This window comes from Raphanus sativus, chromosome 1 (assembly GCF_000801105.2).
Source record: "Raphanus sativus cultivar WK10039 chromosome 1, ASM80110v3, whole genome shotgun sequence".
Classification (NCBI taxonomy): Eukaryota; Viridiplantae; Streptophyta; class Magnoliopsida; order Brassicales; family Brassicaceae; genus Raphanus; species Raphanus sativus.
The window spans coordinates 665,665-688,737 of NC_079511.1; the positions used below are offsets into that span (position 1 = coordinate 665,665).

General features: G+C 33.0%; 5 protein-coding genes across 6 annotated transcripts; 2 read left to right on the forward strand and 3 right to left on the reverse strand.

The window, feature by feature from the left end:
* Positions 1–888: 888 nt before the first annotated feature.
* LOC108862937 (3-ketoacyl-CoA synthase 1) lies at positions 889–2,841 on the reverse strand. Its single transcript, XM_018637209.2, has one exon. The coding sequence runs from the start codon at positions 2,618–2,620 to the stop codon at positions 1,031–1,033; it is 1,590 nt and encodes a 529-aa protein (XP_018492711.2). The 5' UTR covers positions 2,621–2,841; the 3' UTR covers positions 889–1,030.
* An 8,102-nt stretch (positions 2,842–10,943) lies between these two features.
* Positions 10,944–14,186, reverse strand: LOC130507929 (CBL-interacting serine/threonine-protein kinase 9). The gene is made up of 14 exons (XM_057002765.1): positions 13,864–14,186; positions 13,457–13,519; positions 13,272–13,343; positions 13,006–13,113; positions 12,831–12,911; positions 12,650–12,703; positions 12,329–12,454; positions 12,156–12,245; positions 11,929–12,054; positions 11,688–11,795; positions 11,479–11,595; positions 11,338–11,394; positions 11,179–11,253; positions 10,944–11,095 (listed from the first exon to the last, which is right to left on the reverse strand). The coding sequence occupies exons 1-14, from the start codon at positions 14,050–14,052 to the stop codon at positions 11,018–11,020; spliced, it is 1,344 nt and encodes a 447-aa protein (XP_056858745.1). The 5' UTR covers positions 14,053–14,186; the 3' UTR covers positions 10,944–11,017.
* Positions 14,187–15,547: 1,361 nt separating this feature from the next.
* On the forward strand, positions 15,548–17,235 carry LOC130507933 (GRF1-interacting factor 2-like). Its single transcript, XM_057002772.1, has 5 exons — positions 15,548–15,798; positions 16,134–16,210; positions 16,298–16,406; positions 16,510–16,831; positions 16,997–17,235. The coding sequence occupies exons 1-5, from the start codon at positions 15,718–15,720 to the stop codon at positions 17,056–17,058; spliced, it is 651 nt and encodes a 216-aa protein (XP_056858752.1). The 5' UTR covers positions 15,548–15,717; the 3' UTR covers positions 17,059–17,235.
* LOC108857348 (uncharacterized) lies at positions 17,152–18,032 on the reverse strand. Of its 2 annotated transcripts, none has more exons than XM_057002775.1 (3): positions 17,877–18,032; positions 17,515–17,652; positions 17,152–17,427 (listed from the first exon to the last, which is right to left on the reverse strand). In XM_057002775.1, exons 2-3 carry the CDS (start codon positions 17,628–17,630, stop codon positions 17,286–17,288), a joined length of 258 nt encoding a protein of 85 aa, XP_056858755.1. In that variant the 5' UTR covers positions 17,631–17,652; positions 17,877–18,032; the 3' UTR covers positions 17,152–17,285. The 2 variants fall into 2 exon arrangements, with proteins under 2 accessions (XP_056858755.1, XP_018486865.1); XM_018631363.2 differs by having other exon boundaries at positions 17,152–17,431; positions 17,519–17,652; positions 17,877–18,031.
* Positions 18,033–18,338: 306 nt separating this feature from the next.
* Positions 18,339–19,723, forward strand: LOC130507932 (uncharacterized). Its single transcript, XM_057002770.1, has one exon. It carries the CDS (start codon positions 18,570–18,572, stop codon positions 19,512–19,514), a length of 945 nt encoding a protein of 314 aa, XP_056858750.1. The 5' UTR covers positions 18,339–18,569; the 3' UTR covers positions 19,515–19,723.
* Positions 19,724–23,073: the final 3,350 nt, after the last annotated feature.

Below are 23,073 nucleotides of genomic sequence, written 5' to 3' on the forward strand. Positions count from 1 at the left end.
AGATTATCTATTAATAAATGACATAATAATTCCCATCAATTATTTTAATTGATATAATAGTAACATCGTTTATAAAAGTTGATGTAAATGTTAACTTCATTTATTACAAGTGATATATATTGACATCAATTATATAGTTGATGCAAATATTTAATAAATTTACATCAGTTATTAATAAAGTGATACAAATTATTTGCATCACCACTTTCAGAGCCATTTATTTAAATGATGCAAAATTCTTTTACATCATTTATAACTAATGCAAATATTAAAAATAAATGATGTAAACTAGACTTTTTTTTGTAGTGTATGCCAATGATCCTGGAGAACATTTTTTAATCTTGTAACTTGTTAGTTATATATTTTCTAGGGACATTAAACGTCTGACATGATTTTTTCCGTGTTAATGTTTTTGCTTTGTTCTTGTTCTTGTTATATCTAGGCAACCGAACAATTATGCAGATGATCTGACAACGAAATCGACCTAGAAGAGTTGTTGACCGGACGAACGGGTCGATCTGTAAGTACCAACCTTTGTAAGTAATTAATATAGATTAAGACTTTGAAAAACCAAGAGAATTTTGTAATGGGATAAATGCTTTCTCTTGGAGACCTTCTCCGCTATTTTTACAAAACTAGAAGGAGAATATCAATTATCTATGTGGTCGAAATTTGACATTGTGGAATGGTTGGATCTTCAAAAATATGCAGTATAGAATAATTGAAAAGAACATATATAAAAAGGGCACCTAGTAATTGGAATTGAATCAAATATAAAATCACTTTAGTATATGTCGTGTAGATTACGAAGATACGATGACATGTATCTGTCTTTTGACAGATTTCCAATTTTCTGGTTTACCATAGTGTCAAAAATCAACTAACGTATACCAAACACACATTTGTATAATTAATTAGATTATAATCTTCATTTGACAGCTTACTTACATGAAAATATTTAACATCAAGAAGTACACAACAATTACATAATAAGACCGAGCACTATACTTCACCCATCCGGTCCAACCAATCATTGCACAATCTTCACCGGATAAGCCTCAATCGAACCAGCCCACGCATTGCCCGTCAACTCCTCCGTCGAAACCGCTCGTAACGCTTTCCAAACAGCACTGTTACACTTGAAACCAGACCCAAACGCAATCTGCCAAAGTCGATCACCAGTTTTAACCCGACCCTTAGCTTCTGTATAAGCCATCTCATACCAAAGCGAGCTACTCGAAGTGTTACCAAACCGGTGCAAAGTCATCCTAGAAGGTTCCATATGCCAATCTTTAAGATCAAGATTCTTCTGAATCTCGTCGAGAACCGCTCTACCGCCTGCGTGTATACAGAAATGCTCAAAAGCTAGCTTGAAATCTGGAATATAGGGTTTCACTTTGAGTTTGAACATCTTCCTTTTGACTAAAGATATCAAAAACATTAACTGTTCCGACAATGGAAGGACCATTGGTCCTAACGTCGTGATGTTTGTTTTCAGAGCGTCTCCGGCGACGGACATAAGCTCCCTAGATAAAGAGACACCGATCGTTCCTCTTTCGTCTTCCTTCTGGTACACGCAATTGTAGTTCTTGTCGTCTGATCCTTTATGTGTCCGCACGACGTTAACTAGCTCGTACTTTGACTTTGACCGGTCTTGTCGGCGGTTGGAGAGTAGAATCGCTGCGCCGCCCATTCGGAAGATGCAGTTGCATAGGAGCATTGACCGGTCATTTCCGAAGTACCAATTTAGGGTTATGTTTTCCGTGCTAACCACGACAGCGTAATAATTAGGGTTTGCTTTGAGGAGACTGTTGGCAAGCTCGATTGAGATTAATCCCGCGGAACAGCCCATTCCTCCAAGGTTGTAGCTTTTGATGTCTTCTCTCATCTTGTAGTGGTTTACGATCATGGACGATAGAGACGGCGTCGGATTGAATAAGCTGCAGTTTACGATCAAGATTCCGATTTCAGCTGGTTTAATCCCGGTTTTCTCAAAAAGGGAATCTAATGCTCCGAACATAACGGATTCAGCTTCGGCACGTGCCTCCGACATGTTTAGCTTCGGGGGAGTTGAGGTTATGCCACGTGGCAGATATGTTTCGTCTCCTAAACCGGCCCGGTTCGAGATTCTCTGCTGGAACTGAACCGTGTCGTCGGTGAACGCTCCGTTTTTCTCGGTCATCTTCAAGAACGAATTAACGGACATTTTCCGCTCGTCTTCCGGTTTGTAGCAGGAGAAATCCACTAGGTAAACCGGTTTAGACCGGTTAGTCACGTAGAGGATCAGAGCGAAGCAGAGAAAAACGGAGCAGGTGAGTCTTGTCGACCCATCGAGTTGGAGCCCCTGATTAGACCAAAGCTCATAGAACGTATACAACGCTAGGCCGGTTAGCTGAACCAGCACGGTTCCGGTTAAGGGAAGAAGGACGAGTAAGAAGAGAAAGGTGGTGAAGTTGCAAGAGTTGTGAAGTCCAAGCTTCACGTACTTAAGCTTAACGGACGATAATAAATCCGGCAAATGTCTATGGATTCGTATGACGGCCGATGAAGAATCTTGGAACGCCATCTCCGCCGTTAATCTTTCTTCATCCATTTCTATGCTGTTTGTTCTCTCCGTCATTTTTTGGGTCGAAATGTTTCAAACGGGATAGAAAAATTTGTATAACTTTGACTGCCTAGGCAACTCTGGAGAAATGTAGAAAATGAAAAAAATAAAAATGTGAAGAATCTGGATGAGTTTCGTGAAATTAGGGCGAGTGCAGGTGAAGAGATATATAGAGTTGCTATTAAGTGCAAGAAAGAGAAAATACAATATGAGTAAATAACACGACTACTAACAGTAGTAAAGTACATGATTTAACCAAAAAAAAAAGAGAGAGAGATAGGGGATGGAATAATATTCGAAACTAATGGTGGGTGGTTCCGAGATACTATTTAGCTCAACCACCAAAATGGGACCTTGATATTAAATTAAGTAGTCAGATTATTCGTCACTTCTTGTCACACGAAATGCAAATCATGAATAGTACATTTTTGAGAGTCTTTCAACTCCCAGCTGAACACACGTATAGTTAGGTCATAAATCTAGGTTTCTGTTTCACACACAAACTTGGGCATCCTAACTTTCTATTTTTTGTTTAGCCTACTTCATTTACTAGAGTATTACAACACATTAACCAAGTATGACATGTTTATTAGGTTCATCTTTCTTACTAAATAAACTGTTTTAGACAGCCATTATCAGATACATTGTTTATCCAAGATTAAGTGAGAGAGAGAGAGAGTTTGAAAACTAACAATTAAATTTTACAAGTTGGTAAAATATTTTGTAGTAACTTGTAAATTTTGAAGGAAATGTGTTTGAGAAACGTTTCTTTCGATTCATGAGAATCGTTCCCTTTTCCAATTGCAACTACAAGTGTAGACGAAAGCGTGTCCCCAAATATTCAAATTTGCTATTTTAATGTAATTGAGTATTCTCGCTTGAATGCAAACTCCTCTGGATGGACCATGATAAATTAACAACAGCACATTTTGTTTTTTTTTTCCCATTATATACCCATCCAAATTCAATGTTTCAATAGTGTTGTCAAGATCATTTAAATTTAGGCTGTCTCCACTAAGACGTTTAATGAATAACTAGATTTTAAAGTTTATTCTAAAATGAAAATTATTTATTAGTTATAAGATTAAGTGTTTTAATATTTTATTATCTAATACTATAATTATAGTTTTTATTGTTTATGTTTTAAAAATATTTATTGATGTTGAAAATGATTTAAATGTTACAAATTTGTCCTCATATATATTTTTAATTTTTTCATAATGCTAAAAGCATTAAAAACTAAATTGAGCTAACTATTCTTTTGTTAAAAGATATTCATATAGTTCTCCTCTTTATTTTAATATTTATATTTATATTTAAACTAGGTGATTTTCCCGTGCACATGCACGGATATAAATATTTATAAAATGAATATATTAAATAGTTTACTATAAATTTTTATTTTTAAATTACTATGTAATTTATATTGTAATCAGTATGCTATTTTTTCAAATAATATTATTTCATTTTAATCATAGGTATAATTTTGGATATATAAGATAATATCTAATTTTCTGATTCAACCATAATTTGTTTATTCTATAGATTAAAATATTGATTAATTTTGTTGTTTACATTTAATTTGATATTGCCTTAGATTGTAAATATATTTTAGAAATATTATGTATAATTTAATATAATTTTTTTTAGAATTAAATAGTAAAAATAAATTAAAGTTTTAATTGACTCAAAGTTACTGATATTAATATAACAACGATAGTATTATGAAACTCATGCATATATATAAATTATAGAAAAGAACTTAGTTGCAATAGTTGGTTAATATATATTCATAATATTAATTGAGATCTCATATTAGTTAATAGTATGTTACATTGTTCTATAGTTTATATTTATAAAAATATTAATATGAACAATAATACATTATATTTAGTTAAGTGTTTGATTTTGTATTGAAAATTAGATTAATCCAATTACTCATTTTGTGGATATATTATGTTACATATATTCCTTCAAACTAAAATATATTATTTCTAGTTTAACTCAACCAAATTGAATTAATTGTATTCCTTTGGTTCTTCATCATAGATATAAGTATGTTACTATCTTTTATAATTTGGTATATGTTAATTTTCAAAAACAAAATTAGAAAGTAAAGTCATGATCGGTACGAAGTTGCATAAAAATAACTTATAAACTTATAAAGTCAAGATTATTTTTCTGAACTTTCTCTTTTTTTTTATGAAATCACATCATATATAAAAATGTTTTCATTATAAATTTTCTAAATACTTTCTTTATTATATATTTGATTTGGAAAAATATAAAAGGATACTTAATTAGAAAATAAAAGATGCATTTTTATTCATTAAAATATCTTGTGTTATGTTACTTAATTTTTTTGTAATAAATTTGAGAAATCGATTAATTAAAATAAAATAATTATATTAAATATATATTATGTTGTTTAAGATTATCTTTTAAAGGGATAATTATTTAGTTACTCTAAAATCAAAATTATTTTGTTAAGTTTCCTTTTAATGAATCGCATTAATATAAAAGATATTTTTTCGTTTTTAAAATTTACAATTTTTTTTCATTATATAGGTTATTTAGAGAAGGAAACCAAATAAAAGGAAAAATTTTCTTTTTAATAATGACAAATAGATATATTTGATTCATTAAGGGTACTATTATAATTAACCATCATAAGAATTAACGTGAGCGCGACACATAGGAAACTAACTTCTCAAATAATATTATAGAGACTAAAACTAACACATATTTAAAAAAATTTAGATATCTAAAAGAAACTAATGATATTACGATTAAAAATTTATTTACTTTTTTAAAAGATGTAGAAAAGTTTGAAATTTTAGTAATAAAAATTTTATATTATAAAGTAAATTAAATAAAATTTCGAAATTTATAATTCATATTTGAATATATTTATTTTAGGGATGATTTATGAGTTATTACCATATTTTTAAAAGTTTACCAAAATATAAATCAGCATTAAATGTAATGTATGAATTATTGTCATATTTTATAAAGTTTACTAAAAATATATATCAGCAGTAAATGTTATTGTCCATGTCATATTTAATTATAAGCCATGTCATCAATTTTAGTAACCATGTCATCATTTTTTTGTGAAATTGATTGTGGAGATGACATGTGCCAAAATCACTTCTCAAATATAGACTAGGAGATAACAACCAAAATATGTTTTCTCTTTAAAAACAGAATTGTTATGTTTTAAACAAAAAAAAACTATCTAATATTTTGACCCAAAGACACTAAAGAAAAAGTACAAATCTCGAAAGAAAAGGTAAAATATTAATTTTTTATAGAAGTTAATATATCTATCATTTAATCCAAAGGTCTAATACTTTTATAGATCAAGGTGATTGTTGTTACATTGACTTAAATCGTTTTACAAAAATCTTAAACATCAGTTAGGTCTTTGTTACAAAAACTATCAACGGGTCCAAAATAGCTTGTTTGGGTTCTGTTTTTTTGTAGGTTTCCATATTTTGGTGTCATATTAATTGATGACATATTCCTACTATACGAAAGAGGAGGAAATATTTTGATAAATCTTTCTTTTTCCTAAACCGTAAAATCATTGTATTTATTTTGGCCAATTTTTTTTGTTAAAGTTCAAATAAAAAACAATGACATTTCATTGTAAATAAATTAAAAATAGAAATTCTGCTTTAATAGAGATTCTGCTTTAGTATAGATATTCCACAAATTATTTATATTAACGAATAATATTTTGTCCGCCAATGTAAATTTTGATATTGGAATTAAAATGCTGAAATAGTATGAACTTAAAATGGATGTTAATGTTAACAATACTAAAGTGACTAGAAATCTAACAATATTTGTCGATCAGCATTGTGGAACTGTATTTATAGTTTTGGAATATTTTTATCAAATAAAACTATGTATTTGATTTTGCCAAAGTGTCATAAATGGACACTAAAGGGCAGAGACAGAGGTTTAGGCCAATGAGAACTGCGGACCACATGAAACACACCAGACAGAGGGTTAGGCCTTAAATTAATAGTATTGTTTAAAGACAACTAACACAATTATAATTTTAAAAACAAAATAAAATATTGGCTATAAATTTATATTTCAGATATAGAATATGTTTTAGTTGATAATAAATTATTTTTAAAATTGTTTAAATTAACACATTATACAGCAAATTTATCTGAATATTCAGAAAACTAGTTATACTCTGAAACATTTTTTTTTAATAATATTCCATCCGTTTCATAATACATGAAATCTTGACTCTTTGTATACATATTAAGAATTTTACCACTTAAAAATATTGAAAATATAATTTAAAATAATTTATCTAATTATAAATAAAATAGTAAAAACATTTTTAGCTACACAGCTTTCGATAAAATTAAAGTTATCTATATGTTAAAACATTTTCTATTGTGAAACAAGAATAGTCATCTAAAACATCATCTACATTGAAACACATGGAATAGTTAAATATGTTTTTCAGAAAAAAAAAAAAAAAAAGTTTTTCATGTATATAAAGGATTTCTATAAATAAAATAAAATAGTTTCTTAAATTATATTAGTATTACTGATATCTTAATTTATAACTTTTATAAATTAAATAAAATACTTTCAGATATTTAATTTAACTTTTTTAAACACAACTGGGCCAATTATAATTTTTAAAAAATTAAATAATTGGATATAAATCTCAGTTATAGCATATTAAATTTCTCTTATACAAACCGCAGTTAAACCGAACCGCAATATCTAATCCGCTTATTCCATACTGCTCAATCCATTGTTACCATTCACATATCTTTTAAACCGTTTTTAGACGAAGCGCACTTGTCCTACAACATAATTTTCGAATACAAACCGCAATTAAACCACACCGCACTAACCAATCGGTTTGTCACGCGCCACTCAATTTGTTGTTACCATTCGGAATCTAGTCTTTGGATAAGTAGTTTTAAAGCTGAAATAATTCATAGGAGCTAATTACGTTGCATTATGGGTGTTAACAAACTTAACTTATGAATTCTTTTAGCCAATATTGATAACTTTGAATATTTTATTATTTAACATTGTTTAATATTTGTCAAAAACATTGTTTAATATGTATTTTGAAATTATTTCAAGTTACAACATTTTACAAGTGTATCAAGTACAAACCTATTTATGTTACCTTAACTAGCTAGTCTTATTAAAAGAACCGAAAACATAGATTAAACTACTTAATTCGTAGTTTGTACCAAAAAAAACTACGCAATAAACTACGCAATAGATTATTAATTGAGAAATATTTATATTTGTGGAACGGAATGAGTAAATAAAGGTATTTCGTAATAGAAAACAAGTTTATGTATGGGTGAGTGTTCGAAAACTCGTTTGGGTTTGGGTCGGTATTTCAGATTTTTAGGTATTTCGGTATAAGGGTATAGAACCTGTTCGGATATTTTTTTATTTCGGATCAGGTTCATTATTTTTAGTCCGATTCGGTTATTTCAGTCGGGTTCGGATATTTAGATTTTGAAGAAAGAAAAATTCATTGTTTAAGTTTCTTGTATATAGAAATTTAACTTTCGAACAACTGATCTTTTTATTTTTAATAGATTTAATGATTTGAAGTTAACATTTCAAAAATAAATAAACATTAATTTGGCTATTGGTTTTAGAAGTTGGATATAACTTTTGTTAATATATGAAATAAAAAGCTTGACATACATTTTAAGTGAGTATCAAATCATTTTCTCCGTAATTATATGTGTATTATATGATCTTAAAATATGTGTAATATCAATATAAATATTTTAAATAAAATAGAAAACGTAAACTAGATATATAAGAATAAATATACATATGTTCGGTTATCTTCATATATCTATTTGGATTCGAATATTAGCCATTTGATATCCAATCACTCATAAATCAATAAATGTTCCAGTATTTTTGCTATTTCGTACACAAAGCTACTCAATTGTAATATCAAAGTACTTTAATGAGTAGATTAAATGAAACAATGATGATAATAAATGGACTAGTGCCCATGTGTAGAACTTAGAAGAACAGTTAATATTGGTCGGCCTAATACCAACTAACTAGAAACCAGTTCGCCATCAATGTATAAATAAATACAAAATTTATATATTACTAGTATCTTCCTACATACAAAGCGAAAAATTGGACTAGCAATTAGATGGTTGCAACATTAATAAACGGTATCGAATACATAGAACAAGTGGAACAGGCTTGTTAGTGTTGCCTTGTTAGCTGTACGATAATATATGCACACTACAGTGCCCTTCGGTGTACCACTAACCATATAAGCAAACCATTTTTTAAAATTATCGATAGTGTAAATTATTGGTACATAAATGTTATTTCTGTGAACAAAACAAAATATTAATTCATGTAAATATTTGATTACGATATGTTTCAAGTAGTGAAATTCCCAAGTCTTTCGAAACGATCCATTTACTAGCCTTTAACCTTCGCGCGCACATATGTTTGTTCTTTATAATTACATGTTTTTTACGTAAAAATATTCATGTTACTAATTCATAGATTATTATAATTTTGATATTGGTGTATCTTGTTTTTGTTTAGCATTTGTTTATAAACTATGAAATTGTATTTTTCTTTTATTGTACTTTCATTCATTTTACTTGTTAGAGTAAGTAGAATTGTGTATGTATTATTAATTTATACTATAAATATTGTGATTAGAAGTATATTTTAAAGTTATAATTTTATAGAGTTTTTTTTTTTTTGTCATCAGCGGGAACAAAAACTCTCATCTAGACTCGGAAAGCCAGGCCGGTAATTCCGCATCAATGTGAACAACAAAAGACGGTTGTATCCTGGCACCTCGTGCTAGTTTATCCGCCTGTAGATTCTGCGTTCGTGGTACATCAATTATCTTTGAGTTGATGAGAACGTCTTGAAGGGTCTTTATATCTTCCAAATAACTTGCAAAAGATGGCTATTCCTCTGGTTCCGAAACCATCTTCACCAATTGGGAACAATCTGTTGCAAACGTGACCCTGTACTGACGTAATTTCTTCATACATTCCATTGCCCATATCAACGCCTCCACTTCAGCATGAAGAGGGGAAAGGCTCGCTCTAACATTCTTTGCTCCCATTAAATTATCAAAACCTTCTAAAGTACTATACCAACCTTGTCCTGAAGTTTTATCTTTGTCTTTCCATGAGCCATCAGTAAAACACCATCTCCCATGTCTTGATTCGGTATTGCTACTAGCCACTTGTTGTACTTGACGTTGTGTAGTCGTATCATGTGCTGCAATCAATAAAGCTGATTCTTTTTCCGCCAATCTTAGTGTATCTCTCGGATCAACATCCAGATTACTAAAAACCTTTAGATTCCTTTCTTTCCAAATGTAACATAGAATCCACACAAATTGATGATTTTCCGGTTTTGGATCAATTCTCCAAAATAAATAATCAATATTGGTAAAAAAGGATTGATAGGGGAAAAACACTGGATTTGATGGAATCCGTGAAAGAGCACATACCTGATGTGGACACTCAAAAAACACATGATTTATGGACTCTTCGGGAGCACCACAATTTTTTTTATTTTTTTATAGAGTTTTATCCAAGCAAATACAATATTTAGACAGTAACAATGAAATTTAAGAAAAAATAAACAAAAGAACATTCAAAAATATTTACAGATTTTGGCAATTTTTTTTAGTAAACCCAATTTGTGATATTGAATTGGTTTAGTACAGTTATGAAAAGGTACGTTGGAATGTATCTATTGACTGATTTTGCTCTGTTTTGGATTGAAAACAAAACATCGATATTTAGAAGATCAAAACTTATTTGTCCAATTGAGAACAAAGAGATTTATTTCAATCGAAAACACAACAAAAGAACCAACCAATTTAGAGAGAAAGAGAAGATCAGTTTTATTTTACACATAAAACAAAAAAACATTAGTTACCGGAGAGAATTCCGGTGAACCGGAAATCACCCTCTCTCTAAAAGATACGTCAGAGATAAGAGAAAGAAGTACAATATATTCAGCTTGATAATTCATTTGGAAACAGACGCTGAAAACTTAAGATTTTCTAATTTTCATAGGTTATTGAATACATTAAACAACAGTATTTTAACGTCAATGGTATATGTTGGTAAATATTATGAAAAATTTAGGGGTAAGCATTATTTGTACTTCCCTTCTAATAGTTTAGATTTATTGGGGTTTGACAAATTGAGTTGACTCAAAGGAAGCCACACCGAGTTTTGAGGAACCATTAAGTTTGACAATGTTTTAGTTATCTACCATCTTTGAAGGTTCATTTAAAAGTTTCAACTTGTTCAATGCTCTTTCTTTCTTTCTTCATTTAGTTTAATTTGCTTTTAAATAGAAAAATTGCTAATGAACTTATTAAACTTTATGTTCTTGAGCTGCTCCGTCAGTATTCCAGACTACATCCTTTAATCCAGATGAGAAGGTTTTGTAGAACTGCAAAACAGATTAATTTACAAACCCAATTAGAAAACCAAACCAGTTAAAGATGCGAACCGGTCCATGGACCGAATACACACCTTGTGAAACTCGAGGGTATCACCGCCGGTTTTCCTAAGCTCTACCACATGCAATGATGGTGCCACTTCAAACACCTGTTACACCAAATAACCAAATAAACCCATGCATAACCAAACTCAACCAGAGTGTTCATCTCTGTTTTTTGTTAAAAGTCATACCTCTGTAGCAACTGAGAGCTGGCCTTTACGACCACTTTTGTCTCCTTTCATTTTTATCTGCGAATTTATTTAACAATCTTTAACGAAGCCATAAAGACATACATTGACTAACACAAACAAAACCAAGAATATAAAACAGACCTTGTACTTGTCTTTACGGACATTGAAACCTAATGGCTTTGCGGTTTCTTCCATCTTGGACATTATTTCGCTCGCAGGTCTGTTTGAAGTAAACCGGGTCTCTTTTTTCACAAGTTGCTGCAAATTACACAACCAAGTCAATTAGACAAACCTGTACATGATTTTAGACTTACCATTAACAAATAGTAAGTAGGAAAAAGGGTTCATACGGCTTGCTTCTCGAACAAGTTCTCAAGACTGAACTCGCTTGAGCTAGAGATAAGTTCAAAAGCGTTCATAGATTCAGGTTTCTCCTTCTTCTCTGTCACAAGACATTCCTATAGAAGCAGAGCACGAAAGAGTAATTATTAGTTGGTAAAATATACTGGTTTACTTTAACCGAGATAAGGTATATACCGGTACATAACTAATGGAATCAGATGGAGAACTGAGAAACGGCGGTTCTTTTACCTTGGAGTTACTGAAAGCAGCATCAACATCATCAATGGTTATGTCCTCATCATCTTGCTCAAAAGATGGCGGCTTGTACCCTTGCTTGAACCATTCATCTTCTAGTAACTCTGCGATACTTATTCTCTGCAGTTAAAGAAAACAGTGTTTGTAAAGATCTTGAAACAGTTTAGACCGTTTTGGTCATGTTCACAAATCAAATCTAATTAAGAGTTTTAGCCGCTTACGGTTATAGGGCTGGGATCAAGAATACGCTTAATGACACTCTTGGCACCTGGCGAGAACCATGGTGGGCAGTTGAATTCAGCCTTGCATATCTGAAGTTGAACACCAAAGATGAGATTAGAAAAGTGCTTAGAAATAGTAACAAGCAGATGAAAGATAAGCTTGTTACACGTACACGTTTGTATAATGTCATGAGATTTGGCTCATCAAAGGGCAAGTAACCAGCCATGAGAACAAATAGAATAACACCACATGACCATACATCTGCTGCTGCACCGTCATAGCCTTTGTCCGACAGAACCTGCCCGCAAACACCCAAAATATACGCAGTAGAAATTAGTGTAATATAATTGATGAACATCATAGATATACTACATTTTCTAAAACGAATTAGCAGTTAATAAAATATTAAAATCTTGCATCGGTCGGTCATTAGATTCCTTGGAACACTTGATATGTATTGCCTTTTTTAGTGCTGAAACTTTTCAGTACGTACCTCAGGAGCAACATAGTTGGGCGTTCCACAAGCTGTGTGAAGCAAACCATCTTCCTGCATTCAAGAAAATGTTGCGTAGTGCTTTCGACAATCAGTATGTGGGTGGGAGGAAAAAAGAGTGTGATTTTTTTTTTCTCAGATGTGTGGATATGTTGTCCAATTGATAAACTAGATGACTTACCCGAATTTGTAGTGAGAAAGCGCTTAACCCAAAATCAGAAACTTTTAAAACCCCATTTGAATCAAGGAGAAGATTTTCAGGCTGCAACAAGTCAAGCAACATATATAGGTTGAGAAGTTTGAACATGATGAATATCATCATATAAAAAAAGAGCACATTTTGAGAAAAAAAGGACCTTGAGATCTCTGTGGTAGACCCCTCGACTGTGGCAGTAATCAACGGCATTGATTAGCTGCTGAACATATTTCCTAGCTTCATCCTCCTTAAGTCTCCCTTGTTGAGCCTATTTTATGATTCATATCCAAGAATGACGTTATTAAAAACAGAGGAAAACTGAGAACATGATCAAAGAAACTCTCAAGTGAAGCCGTTAGATTTGATCAAACACATTGAAAGAGTAAGTAAGAGCGAAATAGTATGGGGATTAATAGATATGCTTACGATTTTATCAAAGAGTTCACCTCCATTGACAAGCTCAAGAACTATATAGATCTTCGTTTTGCTCGCCATAACCTGCCCACACCAAACATCACATATTAGAGGTTTTTTAACACGCTAAGTCTCGATACTTATTAGTACACACACAGTTATGTTTGAAAAGATTAAAAAAGAGATTTGCTTCTCACCTCAATGATTTCAACCACATTTGGATGTTTAATCAGTTTCATTGTCGATATTTCTCTTTTAAGCTGCACCCACAAAGAAAAAAAAGTGAGACGCATGCTCATTATATATCATCAAGATCATGCTCATAACCACTTTCAAAATAAAGGAAGCTGCTCTAATTCAATCATTGTCGTGATCAGTGTGTACGTACTACAACAGATTTCATGATCTCACTTCAAACCCATACAAGCAGAAGATTCGTGTAAATTACTAAATTCTAATCCGTGTTATCTGGAATGTTTTTTTTTTCAAGTTTAACTAATCATTAACCTAAAAGGAATCATCTAATAACACCTTCCTCGGACATGTGGGTCCCCTAATCACGAACCCAAACTATTGCTAGGTAAGATTACGTTTACGTACGAACCTGCTCAACCATTTTGTGACGTAGAACCTTATCTCGGTCGAGGATTTTAATAGCAGCTATATCTCCAGTGACGGTGTTCCTTGCGTATTTGACCTTAGCGAAGCTACCTTCGCCTAGAGTTCGTCCCATCTCGTAGTTCCCCACTCTCGTCCTGCTCGCCGGCGTCGTCCTCTTTCTACTCCCGTTCATTTTACTACTCTCTTAAACGAAGATCAAGAAAATATCACAAATAACAAAATTAGACAAAACTCAAATAACTCAATAGTTATGATCCTCTCTCTCTGTCTCTCTTTCCAGTGGATGGATGGATGGATAGATGGTGGGAATATAACGAAGCGGACGAGCGAGAGTTGTAATAGGGAGAGTGGGATTCACGCGTGTGATCTGGGTCCCACTTGACGGTAACACATTAGTTTCTGTTCCGCGTCCTTCCCGTGTTTGGATTGTACGTACGTTACATTGAGATTTTTTTTTTCTGGTAATAATTTATAAAAACTCGGAATTTAGTTTTGAGGTTTAGAATTTGGATTATATGGAACTTGGGTTTTCTTAAATATGTGGATATGGTTTTATGAGTTTAAAATTTAACAACTTAAAATGCTTTTTTGTGAGGTGGATTTTATTACATAAGATCGTGTGGTCAATCTTCTTCTCTTTTTTTTTGTCATTAGTACATATATACTTTGAATAGTCTGAAGTTGGAAGGTATTTCTAACGAAAGTGACAGCTAAGGTAGATGAATGATTTTTTTTTTTCTGTTTATGTTCAAATCAAAATTAGAAATCAATCCTTGACTCTTATCTTTTAAAATATATGATTACCACAACAAGTTTTTTTTTTTTAATTTGTAGTCATTTATGTAACTGTTATAGTCTTATAGATTTGATCTCTATAAAAAAGTATGCTAAGAAAGACGGATGATTGAAATAGTTGATATTTCCATGTGAGTAGAGGTAATTGTGAACCCCACATAAATCCTTCCTGATAAACTCAGATGACACAGAATGTGATAATGTTTTTATATCTATGTTCTTATACAACAAAAACTTTTCTTTCTTTTATTTATTTCCTCTTATAAATTCATCTGTTTTTTTCTTGATATTAGAATACAGCCAAAAACGCAGAAAACTGTGGCAGACAGCGAGCTAAATGAGTTATGGCAATACCAAATAATGATACAATATTTTTTTCAGAAAAACATTTCACGAATAAAAAAAAGAAAATAATGCAGAGTGAACCACTCCTTCAATAATTGAGTCTGTTATAAGTTTTTTTTTTTCTCAGTCGGGTACAATAATATCAGGTCGCCATCACATGAAAGCAATCAGATTTGGTTATCAAATTGAACTTCTTCAAATCCAAATTTAGTTTTTATTTAGTTTTGTATGTTTGTTGATTGTACAGTTTTCGTTTGCCTATGAATTATATTATACGAATAAACTCTTTGTGTTTAAGAAAAAAAAAGATACGAATAAATTATTTTGTATGAAAAAATTTAAGTTTTCTCCTCTTGTATGAAAAATATGGCAAAATTAAACTGAACGAACGGGGTAATTGGGCTGGACATTCCCGATTAGCCCAAAGCATCGCAATGCTAACTTATTCGACACCTAATGGGCCTTCTAATACTGTATTAGGTTGGGCCTTTTAAATATAAAAGACATAGTTTTGGGAATAAAATCGGAGGAGACGAATCAAAGGGGAAGGATAATCTATAAATATTGGTCGGAATCCATTGCAATCATTTCGTTTGCGCGTGCGAGGGGTCTATCGAAATCTCTCTCAAGGCTCTGTGTTTGGTAAGAATCTCGAAGAAAAGGTAGGGTTAAGGGTTTGTTCGGCGAGTAAAAGAAGATGCAGCAGTCACCGCAAATGTTTCCGACGATGGTTCCTTCGATTGCGTCAGCTAACATCACCACAGAGCAGATCCAAAACGTACTCTTCTTTCTTCACTCTCTATTTATCTCTTATTGCGTTACATAACCATATGTGTTCTTATGATTTTATTTGTGTGAAAAATGTCTTAGCTTCGTTAACTTTTTTTTTAAACTCAGATAGGAATCTCAAAGTGTGAGTGAAAGTGTATTCACTCTGCGTCTATGATGATGACATTGAACTGTTCTGTTTATATGATACAAAGAGTTAAGGGTCTGTTCTTAGGGTGATGCTCCTGCTTTAATTTTGTTTAATTGGACTTTTTAGAATCATGTTTTGGACATTGAGTGTTTTTGGTGATTGTTTTAATACTTGCAACTGCTTTAAAATTTCAGTACCTTGATGAGAACAAAAAGCTGATAATGGCAATCATGGAGAACCAGAATCTGGGGAAACTTGCAGAATGTGCACAGTAAGTCTCTCTCTCTCCCCTTTTGGTATTATCCATCTCTTGAATATTTAACGGAAAATGAGAATTGTAATTGTTATATACTTTGAGGTACCAAGCTCTTCTCCAGAAGAACTTAATGTACCTCGCTGCTATTGCTGATGCTCAGCCTCCTCCACCTACAACAGGACCTGCACCAGCACCAGCTATGGCTTCTCAGGTTTTTTTTTTTTTTTTTGTGATTATAAAAGTCGTTTGAAATCAATCAGAACATTTATATATATATTTGGATTTCCTTACGACTGTGTGTGGTTTTCTGTTAGATGACGGCAGCACCACATCCTTCGATGCAACCGCCGAGCTACTTTATGCAACAACACCCACAAGCTTCAGGGATGGTGGCTCAACAACAAGCATCTCCCGCCGGCGGTATTTTCCCTCCAAGAGGTCCTTTGCAGTTTGGTAGCCCTCACCAGCTTCATGATCCGCAACAACAACAGCAGCTTCAGCTACATCAACAAGCTATGCAAGGACACATGGGTGGGATTAGACCCATTCCAATGGGTATCAACAACAACATTGGGATGCAGCATCAGATGCAACAACAACTGCCAGAAACCTCTCTCGGAGGAAGTGCTGCAAACGGTAGCTCTCTTCTTTTTTCTTTTTTGTTTTTATGACAATTACTCTACACGCGTAATCTTCTAAGCAGTAGTAACTCAGTCTTGAATATAGAAGTAGAAGTGAATGGCTTGTTTAGCTTCCTGTGATATTTGTTCGTATTCATTTTTTCTATATATATGTTGACAGTGGGGCTTAGAGGTGGCAAGCAAGATGGAGGAGATGGACAAGGGAAAGATGATGGCAAATGAAAGGAGGATCCAAAGAAGCTTTGTTTCGTTTATATATATTTTAGGACTTGTGCTTTCGGCTTTTGCATCTATTTTCTATAGCAGAAGATGATATAGACAGTGGAGTTTGGTTCCACAAACGGTGTTGTGACATTATTTAGTACAAGTTCGGTTTGGTTTAGAAACATCATATCATTATTCTCATTCATCTTACGCTTACAACCCAAAGAAAGCATTGATCTTTCCTTTTATTCTGGACGAGACTTGACGATGAAATTCTGACGGCTGATGGGATTCATGACGACGGGAGGGCCAGCGGTTCTTGGCCAAGCTTGGAACTTCTCATCTGTCGCCTTCCACCATTCCTTGTTGGAGACTGTTCCTGGAGTACTCCCTGAAGTTGAATCACCATAAATTTTATTAAGATGGTAATAGCCAAGTTATGATGAGAGTCTGTCTAAAGAAGAAGAAGAAAACTTGCCTCCAAAGATCTTATTATCAGAGATAAGTTTGTCAAAGAGGTATGAGATTCCGAAAGAGCCGATGAGAGCACCGATTATGTACTTGGCTTTACCTCCTGTTGATGCTGCCATTTTCTTCTTTAACAGAAAAACACTATACAAGAAGAAGAAGATGTAAACTAATTCAACCAGTAACCTAACTCTCTCAGTAAAGAAAGTCAAAAGATAGTAAGATCGTCCGAGAATATTCAATGATTCATGGGGGAATCAAAGCTTCACTTATCATACAACAAATAAAAACAAAACCGAAGTTCTGGAGATGTATCTGAGGAAGCAACTCACAAAACCAAATCGATTCAACTACATCAGAGAGTTTACCTTTTGCCGATTTAGAGACGGTGAAGCTTACACAGTTGACTAGCTGGTGTTCGAACTAAACGGTGGAGAATGATCAAATCTTTCAACTCTTATCATCTTTATCTTTAGAAACTTTTATTGAAAACGGACAAGTGTCTCTGAAATTACTAAAAGGGGCATAGTTTCGGACAAGCATCTGTAAAATTACTAAAAGGGGCATAGTTTCGAGAAGAATCGTTCACGTTAGCATGTGCAAAAGACTAGAATGAGCACATCTATTTGGGGCCCGTGATGTTTGTCTTGTTGATCCATTAACATTTACAGACGTCCGCTCGTATTTTTAAGACACTACTAACGGTAAGAGAAATCACCATATCCTGTTCTACTTCTAAATAACTTTGACCAAACCGGTTTAGCAAAAGGAACAGACCTATAATTTTAGTATATAAGGATAAAGCTGCATATTTTGATTGTAAATGACTGCATCATGCGTAACTTTCTAGACACGTAAAGTCAAAATACCTAATTAGTTGGCGTCTTGGCTTCACAGACTTTACTAGATTTCAATAATCCAGATAAAATCATGTGTTAATTCAATTATCTATATTCCAAATTCTCATCTACTAATCGTTGACTTTCAAATCTCTATTTAGAAACATCTCTTTACGATCTTCACTTTCACATACTTCATTCTTTTCAAAGAAGACTTGGAACATGAAGGAGGATCGGCGTTTTCCTCACAGACATGAAGTCCTCCAGTTCTTGAAAACCAAAACGGCGCTCCTTATCTTCATACTACTACTAACTTATGTCTTTGGTTACTTAACCGCATACTATAACCATCAACCTTCTTTACACGTGCCACCACCACCACCACCATCAACAACAGTGTTTAAGACCGTCAAGTCGACAAAACCTCGCAGTTGCCTAGTTGACAACTTCCGAGTAACCACTCGCTGCGGCGACCTTGTTCCGCCGGAATCAATCCGTCAAACGGTCATCGACAAGATCTTCAACGGAACTTCACCGTACGTCGACTTCCCACCGCCGCACGCCGGGAAATATCTCCGGTCAAAACGGATCAAAGGCTGGGGATCGTACGGAGCCGTCTTCGAGAATCTAATCCGCCAGGTCAGACCTAGGACGATCGTGGAAGTTGGAAGCTTTCTCGGTGCCTCGGCGATTCACATGGCGAACCTCACGCGCCGCCTTGGACTCGAGGAGACTCAGATTCTGTGCGTTGACGATTTTCGTGGCTGGCCCGGTTTTCGAGACCGGTTTAAAGACATGGCGTTGGTGAACGGCGATGTCTTGCTTTTGTACCAGTTTATGCAAAACGTGGTCAGCTCTGATTTAACCGGTTCGATTTTACCGGTTCCGTTCTCTACTGGTTCGGCTCTGGAGAAGCTGTGCGAGTGGGGTGTAGCGGCGGATCTTGTGGAGATAGACGCGGGCCACGATTTCAATTCGGCTTGGGCTGATATAAACCGGGCGGTCCGGTTACTTCGACCCGGTGGAATTTTATTCGGTCACGATTACTTCACGGCTGCTGATAACAGAGGAGTGAGGAGAGCTGTTAATTTGTTCGCGGAGATTAACCGGTTAAAAGTCACAACCGATGGTCAACATTGGGTTATCCACTCGGTTAATGTTATTTGATTATCTTCTCTTTTTTGGCTAAATTGATTCTCCTTTTTTATATAGTATAAAATAAATATGGCAGAATTTTAAATGCGATGTATGGTAAGAAAATGGATGATTCTCAATTCGAGAGAACAGATTTGGTCAACTGTAAAAGAGAAAATTCACTTTCTTTTCTATTTTTTTTTTATCAAAACTTTCTTTTCTATTTAAAACTCTCTTTCGTTCTTGCAAGGTGTTATTTTAGAAAAAAATGTCCACATCGTGAAATTTGTCTTGAATTCTTTTGAATTCTTTTGTACATAGAGCCTAGAGGATAACGTGTTGAAAACTGAATTTCTTGAACTAAGTCCATGTATACGTCCATGAATCGTGTCCTAAAGGCTTTTGGTAATCTTGTTCTTTTGTGATCTATCCATGGACGGTTGATGTGTTGTAATTAACTCTGGATCTTCGAATGTTTTTTTTTTAATCAAAAAAAAAAAAGATCTTCGAATGTTTAAAATAAAATTTCAGATGATAATAAAAAGAAAAGCTAGAGTATAACACCGTGTAGGCTCTATCTATCCATGTAAGATAGAGCCTAGAGCCTAGAGGACATCGCAAAGACTCTTTCAGCCCAACTATAGATTCGTTCTTGTATTTTAAGGCCCGTATGCCTTGCCTTCGTTGCCTTTTTGGATGTTTTGTTATTATCAGTTTGAATTTATCCAAATATCGATTAGTAAAGTTGGAAAACATCGATCTATGAATGGAATTTGTGAGAAAATAATATCAATACCCAAAAGTTTTCTCGAAACTACTTTGTTTCTTTTTTTCTTTTTATTTCTTGTATTTCTCATATATCCACAGGAAAAAAAATTTGCATATGGTGGTGGGCGGGTGGTGATCAAGGATACGAGTCCAAGGATATACAAAGTTCTGTATGTTCAATTCCGCTCCGAATAAAGCCGTTGCATATGTGGTTGATTGACGTCTGGGCTCTTACAGAAGTAGGTTGGATCTGAATAATACTACCAGAGAAGGCTGCTGCTCAACCCTGATAAATAGTAGCCGGATGCAATACTAAAAAAAAATGTCAACAAAGGAAACTATACAGAAAGAAAAAAAAACAGCGGTCTAACTTAGATCTTCAAGCGTATATTCTTTAATTCTCAAAATAAGAACAAAACTTTTACTTTAAAACACATGAAAATGATTTTAAGCTATCCCCGTGTTGAACCCCTTAATTCAAAATAAATATTTTAAAAAATGATATAAAGCTCCAAACCAAACGTAAAAATGAAGAACGAAAAAGAATTCGAAAATTTGTAATCTACTCTTTAAGAACGATGCATGAAAGATTCGTAGACATTATTGAGCTTAATACTTGGTTGTTGGTTGTAAAAACAAGTAATAAGCGAAGAGTTAATAAAACCTGGTGATCAGAGGCAATAACATGTTAGGGGGGATGAAGCCTGGTCCGAGAATACTCTATATACATATATGATCAATTGCTTGCATTAATATATATACGTATCTGCGTATATATAATATCCTCGATCCAGACAACATTCCCCTCAACTGAAATAGCTTTATTCTCATGATAATAATCACAATATTTTAGCAGATTCTCACTTGTTGTTCTAGAGAGAAAGAGGAGAGAAGAGGTGGGTGAATGGTGATGATGGTGTTATGATGAGAGAATGATGAGTGGCGGAGGAGAAGAAGGGCTTTTAATAAGACACAACTCGTCATTCCTAAACCCTAGCTAGCTTTTAAAAAGAAATATTTTAATATCAAAACAGTTAATGCATGTATTTTCTTTTTGAATAAACGTCACACTTTTAGAGGTTTATTCTATTTTCTACTTTAAAATAAAGTAATTTTATAATAGAGGTAGAGATTAATTCACTAATAAAATACAAAAATAGAGTGATAAACAAATAATAAACAAATTATTCTATATTTGGAGTAAAATTATATTCACTTTATTATAGAGTAAAAAATAAAATACCATTGAATCAATTTTACATTAAACTCTATTTTATAATGAAAATAAAATGAGATTGGAAATATCCTTATTTGGCAAAAGATAATATCAAAAAGAGAGAGGATAATTTCATCATGGTTAGTATAACTAATTCATGGAATAGCTAGCATAACATTTTCATGATTATAATTTTTTTATAATTTACTTGCAAAATAAGCCAATTTTTATAATTTAACGAATTTTAACAGCACTCAGTTGTTTATTTTTTTTACTTAGTGCAAATTTACAGTGTTTTCTCATTACGAGTTCTATATTCTTTTCTTATGCTACATGGATTCTAGACAATTAATCCATATTTTTTTTGTCAAATGACTTCAATAGATAGTTTTCTTAGATTCGACTAGTTTCTTTTAAAAAAATGAAAGTGTATTTCATCTTTTCTAAGGCGTTTTATTTTGAATTTGAATTCACATATGGTAAATGGTAACTGTTATTATGTAATTATTATATTCAAATTCTATAACTTTGAACTTCAAATCTAATATCTTTAAAATGTTATATACGAGATCTGTCAAGATTGAAAAATATATGAAAGTATACATACGGTCATATATATTTAGGCGATTGTGTATTATTGAAATGCGAAGTAAAGAAGGCAAGAGAAATTAGTCAGAAGAGTGGTTGGGTAAACTGAGGATGACCTGTTAGGAAACAAAATATTTGCAATTTAATTTTGCATCACTTTTTAGGTATCCTACCAACTTCATTAATTGTAAACATTGAATTTTTGATAATTGTATGCGACATTTGATTTTTTCACAGTATACAAAATATTCCACATTTTTCATATCCATGTATTTTCTCATGTTTAAGAGGTTTTGGATACAACGGTTTGAGTTAAAATGAATAATCTACTAATCTACTGTCTAGATTCTCTCACGAGGATGATCTTGCCATCTCTGTCCGCAAATACCATCTCCAAACAAGCTCAAAACATGTTGTACTTCCAATCCAAAAATATACATTTGACGCAGTGTTAATCTCTATGCCCACAGGTTTATAATGAAACGATCCATACTCTAAAAGATTTAAAACCCTTATAGACATGATAAACTAAATAGGATGTATAAATTAATCTACATTGACAATATTAATGTCCTCGTTCAAGCAAGGCTTTTGAATTGATGACTGTCAAACCTTTATTTTACGGGAAACGAATCTTAAACTATTATTTTTACTTTTTAATTAATTATGTTTTGCATGTACTACAATAAGTGAATTAGGTTCAAGCTATTTGGAAGTTTCCGGGGAGTCGTTTACAGCAGAAGGCATGTTGTTGTTTCTACATGGCGTGGGTATTCTTTTCGCCAGTAAGATTATTATATTCTCCAATTTGATTCGTCTATCAATGCTATATAAGCCATAAATTTATGTTCTAAGTAGCATTTTTAGGCTTTAAGTCGTTAACAGTGAATTAAATTATTTATATAACAATAAAGCATACTATATACTTCGTCATTAGTGACAAACGGAAGACGATGCTTTGCTTGCTCAGTTGCTCAGGATCTGGACGTTCTTCTCTCGTTACTCTCGTCTCAATTGCGT

Bases quoted from the DNA above. Each gene is read 5' to 3' on its own strand.
- LOC108862937 (XM_018637209.2), bottom strand. From the start codon at position 2,620: ATGACGGAGAGAACAAACAGCATAGAAATGGATGAAGAAAGATTAACG.
- LOC130507929 (XM_057002765.1), bottom strand. From the start codon at position 14,052: ATGAACGGGAGTAGAAAGAGGACGACGCCGGCGAGCAGGACGAGAGTG. The intron at 12,055-12,155 runs GTAAGCGGCTAA...CTTTAACTGCAG, and splicing joins TTGATCCCAGCCCTATAACC to AGAATAAGTATCGCAGAGTT. The intron at 11,395-11,478 runs GTCTGTTTTATA...ATAAATTCGCAG, and splicing joins TCCGTAAAGACAAGTACAAG to ATAAAAATGAAAGGAGACAA.
- LOC108857348 (XM_057002775.1), bottom strand. From the start codon at position 17,630: ATGGCAGCATCAACAGGAGGTAAAGCCAAGTACATAATCGGTGCTCTC. The intron at 17,428-17,514 runs GTTTTCTTCTTC...AACTTCAGGGAG, and splicing joins AATAAGATCTTTGGAGGCAA to TACTCCAGGAACAGTCTCCA.
- LOC130507932 (XM_057002770.1), top strand. From the start codon at position 18,570: ATGAAGGAGGATCGGCGTTTTCCTCACAGACATGAAGTCCTCCAGTTC.
- LOC130507933 (XM_057002772.1), top strand. From the start codon at position 15,718: ATGCAGCAGTCACCGCAAATGTTTCCGACGATGGTTCCTTCGATTGCG. The intron at 15,799-16,133 runs GTACTCTTCTTT...TTAAAATTTCAG, and splicing joins CCACAGAGCAGATCCAAAAC to TACCTTGATGAGAACAAAAA. The intron at 16,832-16,996 runs GTAGCTCTCTTC...ATATGTTGACAG, and splicing joins CGGAGGAAGTGCTGCAAACG to TGGGGCTTAGAGGTGGCAAG.